At 34.1% G+C, this 8,090-nt stretch overlaps 2 protein-coding genes across 2 annotated transcripts in view; one reads left to right on the forward strand and one right to left on the reverse strand.

The window, feature by feature from the left end:
• Positions 1-1,000: 1,000 nt before the first annotated feature.
• Positions 1,001-3,336, reverse strand: LOC18049006 (aluminum-activated malate transporter 10). Its single transcript, XM_024187595.1, has 6 exons — positions 3,000-3,336; positions 2,544-2,683; positions 2,150-2,423; positions 1,912-2,030; positions 1,660-1,803; positions 1,001-1,501 (listed from the first exon to the last, which is right to left on the reverse strand). The coding sequence occupies exons 1-6, from the start codon at positions 3,334-3,336 to the stop codon at positions 1,001-1,003; spliced, it is 1,515 nt and encodes a 504-aa protein (XP_024043363.1).
• A 2,798-nt stretch (positions 3,337-6,134) lies between these two features.
• The window catches only part of LOC18049007 (ORM1-like protein 3), a 3,521-nt gene continuing 1,565 nt past the window's right edge, over positions 6,135-8,090 (forward strand). The window contains exons 1-2 of the mRNA XM_006444740.2: positions 6,135-6,616; positions 7,637-7,785. Coding sequence (XP_006444803.2) covers positions 6,428-6,616; positions 7,637-7,785 — 338 coding nt within the window. The 5' untranslated portion in view covers positions 6,135-6,427. The remainder of the gene's footprint in view (positions 6,617-7,636; positions 7,786-8,090) is intronic.

An 8,090-nucleotide genomic window follows, 5' to 3' on the forward strand; every position in this document is an offset into this window, starting at 1 on the left:
AAAAAAAAGAATATATAACCTAAAGAAAACTAAAGGCATTTCCCTTCGAATTAGTATTTGAAAATATTAATCTTAATTATTATTTTAGGCATTGTGTTAGATGGGTGCTTATGGTGGTGAATAAAATAAATATATTCTCTTTGATCTTGTTTTAAATGATAATATGAAATGTAATTATTATTTGTAGATATTAGTTTGTGTTTTTTAAATAAATTTGTATAATTTATACTTAAATTTGAGAATTTGTGTTGAATTGATGTGGAAATTTTAATTTTTCATTTACATTGTTTAAATATAAAATTGAATATGTTATATGGAACTTGAGGTTATTATTATAAATTTATATATTAAATATTTGTGATTTTAAATACGGAAACCCGTAAAAAATCCACCGGATACCATTGCGGGTTTGGTAATTGTTAAAACCCGCTGCGGGTGGATTTTTTTAAAAAAATTAAAACCCGCTGCGGGTTGCGGGTGGGTTTGGTAATTTAAATTTTGTGCGGGTTTGGATTTGATAATAGCAAACCCGCTGCGGGCGGTGCCTATTACCATCCCTAGTGTAGAGCCTATCAAATGAAAGTTAGGCTATGAAATATTGAAATGTACGACATAAACATAACGAATAATTAATGGCACAACGCTGATCGCACAATCTACATCGGTGTATTGCATGGTGTAATGCAATAGCCCAAAGTAATGAATTGACCTCTCTGTCTCTCTCGAAAAAAAAAGCAGTAACTTTTTCTTTTTTTTGTTTACTTACTTTAACGTACATGATAAACAATATCTATCTACTGGTAGAGCAAACTTAAAATTTATTATACATAATAATGAGATGATAGAATTTCGGGGAAACAAAACAAAGCTTTATTGGACATTCAAATGCTTCTTTACTGCACAGTATGTCAAGTGTAAATTAAGTACTTTTTGCTAATTGACTCTCTGGGATCTTCGAAACATTGATAGAATTGATTTCTTCTGTCAAATCAAGATAAACTCAGACCTTTTGGGGGATCTTAACTGTTTCGGGATCTTGGTTTTCTGAAGTGAGTTTTTTAGGGGATTGATTGCTTTTAGATTTCTTGTTATCAGTTGTGGGCTTGAATTCTGCAAGGACGGCCAACTCATTGACTCCATTGACAATTACTTCGATTTTTGCTGCATTTTCTATCAACAAAGACGCTAAAGTGGCCAGGGGAAGAATCTCCATGAAAGAAGATGAGGCTCTGATACTCGTGATGGGCTCTGTATTGCAATTTCCAGAAGCTTCCACTGTTGACGGGGATGGGTTTTTAATACTGATGTTGTGATTAGGAAGTGAAATCAAGGCGTGTTTAAGTTCTTGCACTGCAAAGTTCATTTCTCCAACTGATAAATTTATTTTAGATGATTGTTTCATTGTTTTCAAGGCAAATGCCAATTCTTGCAAGACGTTAGAGGAACTGCTACTCAATCTCATGCAAATATTGTTCAAATGCCTCTTTAGATGAGGAGGTGCCTGTGGTCAAAATTATATGATAAGTTGCTTATTGGAGAACAAAAAATATCAAAGATTTATTTTTAGTGTTTGGTGAAAGAATTTGAAACTGTGTCCAGCACAAGACTTATTTGATTATAAATATGGGATTCTTTATTGAAATTAATTAAGTGGGTTACCTGAGTTTCTGAATCTACGCAACCATGGAGAGTCTCAATACAATAAGCACAGTTACGTATTGAAGCCCCAATCTTGAGATACTGTTTCCATGGGTGTCTGAAGCTGAAGCGACCATGTGCTGGTTCCCATCTCGCAAAGTTGGCCTGCAAAGAAACATAAATTAAGTTTTAATTTGGATAAATAAATTAAATTCAGTGCCATTTATGTATTATCACTTACAATAATTGAACAAATAAAAAGTAGCAAACTACCTTCAATTCTTCTGTCGCCTTTGAATTGAGCGCGCATCTATACCCTTTCATTTTCTTACTACAAGCTTCATCTTTAGCAGTCGAAGTTTTGTTGTGTCTAAAGTATTCAACCACGCACTCTGAAAAGAAATGAAATTCGACAACGGATTAAAAAACGCCACATCAACATATATATCATGGTATTGCATGTTTCATTGCGTATAGGTTTAATATGGTTTTTGACTTTTTGTGAACATACCATCCAATGAATGAGCTAATTTCTCCAAGTTTTGACAAATAAGAAGGTGAAGCTCATCACCTGCCCACATGGGACAGAAAAGCATGCTTATAATTATGCAGATGGAGGCTCCAATGGCGATTGTCGATAATCTTTGTTGGGCCAGCTCCAACAATCTGTCCACACGATAGCCTGAAACCGACACTAAGCTGAAAGTGAGGATGAAGATCATGATACCATAGTCGAATCTGGCTTTGATTGTTGGCATAAATCGAGAGAATGTTGCTGCTGAAGCTGCAGCGAAGAGAATTAATTTGTTAGTGTATGCGTGTGTGTGTGTGTGTGTGTGTGTATTATATATATAAGACTTAATTAAAATATAAATGGCCAAGCTAGGAATATTTTTCACTTACCTAAAAGGAAAAAGTGAGATTCCAAGAACTATGGGCTCTAAATTTTTTCCAGAGTGAAAAGCAATCCAGTGAACACCAACTCCAAGTGACCCAGCAAGAAACGTTCCTATTGCTCTATTAATGCATTTTCCGAGTGTTGCACCTGAAATTAACGCGTACCATCAGTTACGTACAGTAATTACATGCATGCATATGCATATATATATATAATTTCTAATTAGTAATTTCTGACCATATTAAAATTAGGGATAAATTAAAACATAAGAAAACATAAATTTTAATATATTATACTACAAAATACGTACACTGCATTGGAATTTATAGTTTTATTGTTTTTCAATTTATCCCTGATTTTAATATAGTTAGGGATTTTTAATTGAAGAACGCACAATTTATAATTAATTTTAGAATAATAATATAACAACATGCACAAAAATGAAATGATTTCGAATACTGACCTACGGAAGATTCAAAAACTACGACGACAGTCATAACTGCCCACATAGCGTTACCTCCAACGCCATCATACAAAGGCCTCATGTAATAAAAAAGAGATACAAGGGAAATTGCTAGCCCTACTTTGAGACCATGGATGACTTTCTTAGGCTCGTCAACTGCTAAATTCCAAGCCTTCTCCAAGAACTTGCAGATTTTCAGAATGAACCCTCCTAACATCAGTCTCTTGAACCACGTCCACGCTCTCAGGATTGCCCCGGTTTCAGGCTCTAATCTCTCCGACACCCCATCAGATACATTTATCCTCCATTCCAATTTTCTCGACGCTTCCTTTCCCATTATTATGTACAAGCTTTGTATGTGTGTGTGTGTGTGTGTGTGTGTGTACAGCTTTCAAATGAGTATATGTGTTTGTGTACGGAAGTATATTTCTGGTTGCTTGAGTTGCTTAACATATATATTGTGAACCAGAACTGTATATGTGGACGGAAGTGCGAGGAACTTTTTAGGATTTTAGGTAGGTAAGCCCACTGTCGCATCAGTGACCCATGGGGGCAGAACAGATAACATAACATGGCCTAAAAAATTGAATCAACTTTTGTGAAGCGTCATCCAACGAGTGGAACTTAATTATATATACCTATATATATAAGCATGCACACAGAGATCATATCTCAGTTCATACGTAATTTCCTTGGTCGGAGTAAGTTGGAAGCAGCACAAATCTCTGGAAAGTAAATGCGCTTAAAAGTACTTTCATTTGCTATCAAGCTCGACAGTAAAATAATTATATCACAAAGGATTCTTGTGAATAGAAATATCACCAATTCGGTTATAGCAGCGTCCTGATTGCTTAGAGTATTAAGGGAGGCCAGATTAGGTCGATACATATATCAATTAATTCATGCATAATATCAAACCTTACCAGTCCCTTTCACCACCTATATCTCACTCTCGATACTTATGATTAGTTCCATTTGATGAGTATCGCATGAAGGTACTTCTTAATTATTAAATGTCATTTTCTATTATTATTATATCATACACAAATATATGACAAGAATATATCATAATATACATGTATGTTAATTCGAAAAATAAAACTTAAATTCTATTAGTAGATATTGTTGGTACGTACACCACATTGTTAGTAGAAGAAGCTAGTGGGGGATTTATAAATGTGAAAGAAAGTAAAAAAAAAAAAAAACTTAACAGATATTTACTTTTAAGGATAGTATTTTCTCTTATATAAATAGTGTGTTTTGTAACCACTTAAAATGAATCAGATCAAGAAATTTACTCTCTTCTTTTTATATTTTTCTAAAATATTATTACTAGTTTTGCTCAGGTGGTTTCGAAAACAAAAATATTGTACTTTCAGCAAGCAAGTAATTTCAAACTCATATGTTTATGCTACGTACGGCTCGTTAATCATTATCAAGATGCATGTTTAAATATTAATGACGAAGCCTCCGTGCTCATCATCTCTAAATCATCCTTAACTATATATCCTCGTATTTGTTAAATTAGTTTCTACACATGCAAGGGACCTAATTTTTAGGTCTTTCTCTGGAATGAAAGATAAGCAACCTTTTTAATTTCATTGGGTCAGCGAGTGTTTAATTTGCTTAAGTGGAACGATTATCAGCTCTTAATTAATAATTCTGATTCAAAGATTCTCTTACGTGGCCTACTAGCTATCTACTTTGTGCGTTAGAATGTTGCTCGTGCCTTTAGCTAATCACTATGTTTGAGATTGTATATTTTAATCTATCTATATATTCATGTCAAAATTAGGTCATGATTTTAAACCCCTTGTTGCTTTTAGGGTTTCCAATTTTTTTTTTTTAATAATGGGTTTAACTAATTTAATCATCGTGTTTAGTTATTAAAGATTATGAGAAGCGTGCATACGTGCCTCACTGGTTGGGTGGGCAGGCTAAAAAAAAATCCCAAAAATTTTTGGTTGGCCAAGCTGAAAAAAATAATAATAATCCCTGAATACTAAATTAAAATGAGATTTTAACCAACAAGCGTGTAGATCAGTTGATATATGATTGTTCTAACTGAATCAAAGTCCTCGATTCGAGACTTATTATTGAGTTGTGTTAAATACTTGTTGGAAGAGTTTTACCGCCCTAGTAGTCTTACCGGTTCAAATTAATAAAATCATATAAATTTTATGTTTCGGCCCTTTGGTTTTTATTTTATTTTTTGTAGCCTATGAAATTTTATAATTTATCCATTATAGCCCCATTATCATTGGGCTCTTCAGTTCTGTAAAATTTATGCCGAATTTATAACTTTTTGGTTTTGCCCGCCCTCGAACCAAAATCCTAATTTTGCCACTGCAGTGATTGACTCAGTTCTCTTAGAAACATGATTAGGAAAAATTAAGCTACCTCAACTATTAGTTAAATTATTTTAATATAAAATTTATGATATATCAACAATAAAAACTTTGGAATGTAACAAAAAGTTATAAGTTCTCTAAAGATAATGATTAGTGTTTTAAAAAAAAAAATTGTATCGTACTTATACTCAATCAAATATCTTATATATAATATGATTGTGTATGATCGTTTAAATGAGAGTGTTACACCTATGATATTAATCAGAAATCAAGTGTAAGTAATAAGCAGCGCAATAGTGCTCAGTCTTCATAATACAAATTAAGCAAACCGATCATGAAAGGAATAAGAATCCATCACAAAGAAAAAAATTTATGTGATTTTAAGCAATTTTGAGACAAGAAAATAACAACGAGATTCTTTCCGATTATTGACTGATACCTTCAGATTTTTCCCAACCTTCTCTCATCGAGCGAAGTAAAGAATTTCAAGAATGGAAACCTAACAATGTTTGCAATCGATCCAATTAAATTTTTTTGGGGCGGTTATTTTTCAAACAATTAATCTCATGAAATCTTGATCGTTGATTGAGGGGTCGGCGCACTGCCCGGGCCGAATCAATAATGGGCTGGATTTTAAAGCCCAAATTAGGAGAATGGAATACTCGAGGCCCGGTTTAGTACGACGTCGTACGGCAGTGGGACGTTATCACACTTTTCCTAAAATCACACGGACTTTTTGGTTGTTAGCTAGTTGTGTGTAATTATTATGGTCCTAGTAGAAAGTAATCAATATTAGCTATAAGCTTTCATTACAAATCGCCACGCCATCACCGTCATTGAGGCCATTTGGTTTTTTGGATTGGTCTCCGGAAAAAGCAAAAAATCATCAAATCATTCAATTTCTCTTTATTAGAACCTGAATCCAAAAACCTGTCATTCAATTTCTCTTTTTCAGAACGTGAACCCAAAAACCTCCATAACAGAACCGTCTAATCGAAGAGAGCTGGTAAGCAGTTTGCTTAGGGTTTACAAAAAATTATTATAATAATAATTTGAAAAAGAAAAAAGAGAAATCATATGATGGCGAATCTATACGTGAAGGCGACGCCACCGGCGGATCTGAACAGAAACACGGAGTGGTTCACGTATCCAGGAGTATGGACTACGTATATACTGATACTATTCTTCGCTTGGCTTATCGTTCTCTCTGTTTTCGGTTGCTCTCCTGGCATGGCTTGGACCATTGTCAATCTCGCCCATTTTCTCGTATGTTTCATTTTCTTTTCTCTATTACTCTGTTTTTGTTATTGATTAATTTGCTGTATTTTGCTCATTAGGGTTTATTTTGGATTTGATTAGGTGTTTCACGTGTGAATTGCTAATTCTGGCTGGGTAGGTGTTAACTAGTTGCAAGTTGAATTTGAATTAGGTTATTCTCTGTTTCATGTCGTTTTACTGTCGAATGAAAAGTTTTTAGCTTTCAAGCTCTTAGCTTGTTTCCTAGTCACGTTCTCTGGAATAAGTTGGGCACCTAGTAAGATTGAGTAGATGGGCATCTATTGGAAGTGGCAGCTGGTGGGACTGAGTAAACTGAAACTCTGTGGAGTCCATAATCCAAGTCCTATGGATGGATCTTAATCTTATCACTTGGTGCTAGCAGAGAAAATTGATCCTTTTGACCATTTTCATTTAGAACAAAGCTCGAGTTGTGTGGATTAAATAAATTTGACAGTTGGATGAATATGTGGCATCCAGATTACATTCCCCTGTGTTAGTATTCTCTATTGCTTTTTGGATATTTTACTTTCAACTGCATGCCTATGAAGTTCTCTATCATATATTTAATTTGTACACAAGGAATTAGGTTAGTGTTTGTGAAATTAAAATTAGATGTTTAGATGCTGGTCACATGTTTATTCAGCAGAAAGAAAAGATGAGTGTTGAACCAATTAAGTGATGCCCCAATGCTTGTTGATAAAATTGCTGTGATAAATTGAATGCAATTTGGACATTTTCTTTTCTGTTATACAGATAATACAACTGCCTTATGTCATTTTCTATGTTATTGATGTACGTACTTCTTCTCGTTTTTACTACGTTTTCTGTGTGCACGGATTTTGCTTAAAATGAAAATGTTCTGGCAAGCATGAAGTAGAGCTGACTTGCCAAGTTTAGTTTTTGATATGCATTAGTTATGTGATCATTATTCTACCTCATTCTGAATTTATCTTGAAGTTGCTTCCAACATCTGTGAAATACTATTGACCAGAATGTTTCGCCTTGCAGATCACGTATCACTTCTTTCACTGGAAAAAAGGAACACCCTTTGCTGAAGACCAGGGCATTTATAACGGGTTGACTTGGTGGGAGCAGATAGACAATGGACAGCAGCTTACACGCAATAGAAAGTTCCTAACTGTTGTACCTGTGGTGCTGTAAGTTTACATATTCAATATCTTAAAACTTTTGAATTTTTTTATTTTATTTTTAGTTCATTTCAGTGATCTGAAATGTCTCGCTTTTCCCTCTGTTTTTATGCATAGACAGTGTCTTTCTGATTTTCAAATTTTGCATACTTGTAAGTTGGAAAATCATGATAGACTGTATTCTTGAAGGCTTACTTGTAGTTCCTTGAACTTTGGTCATCATTTTATGCAGTTGTTTGGCAAAAGTTATTTGTTGAGACTTAAGAGTAACCCTGTTGTTCGACTTTTTGGAGAAATGCTGAGCCCCCATAACC

The sequence above is a fragment of the Citrus clementina genome, unplaced genomic scaffold (genome assembly GCF_000493195.1).
Source record: "Citrus clementina cultivar Clemenules unplaced genomic scaffold, Citrus_clementina_v1.0 scaffold_3, whole genome shotgun sequence".
NCBI classification, from domain to species: Eukaryota; Viridiplantae; Streptophyta; class Magnoliopsida; order Sapindales; family Rutaceae; genus Citrus; species Citrus x clementina.

Bases quoted from the DNA above. Each gene is read 5' to 3' on its own strand.
- LOC18049006 (XM_024187595.1), bottom strand. From the start codon at position 3,336: ATGGGAAAGGAAGCGTCGAGAAAATTGGAATGGAGGATAAATGTATCT. The intron at 2,031-2,149 runs GTATGTTCACAA...ATTTCTTTTCAG, and splicing joins ATTAGCTCATTCATTGGATG to AGTGCGTGGTTGAATACTTT. The intron at 1,502-1,659 runs GTAACCCACTTA...TTTTGACCACAG, and splicing joins GCGTAGATTCAGAAACTCAG to GCACCTCCTCATCTAAAGAG.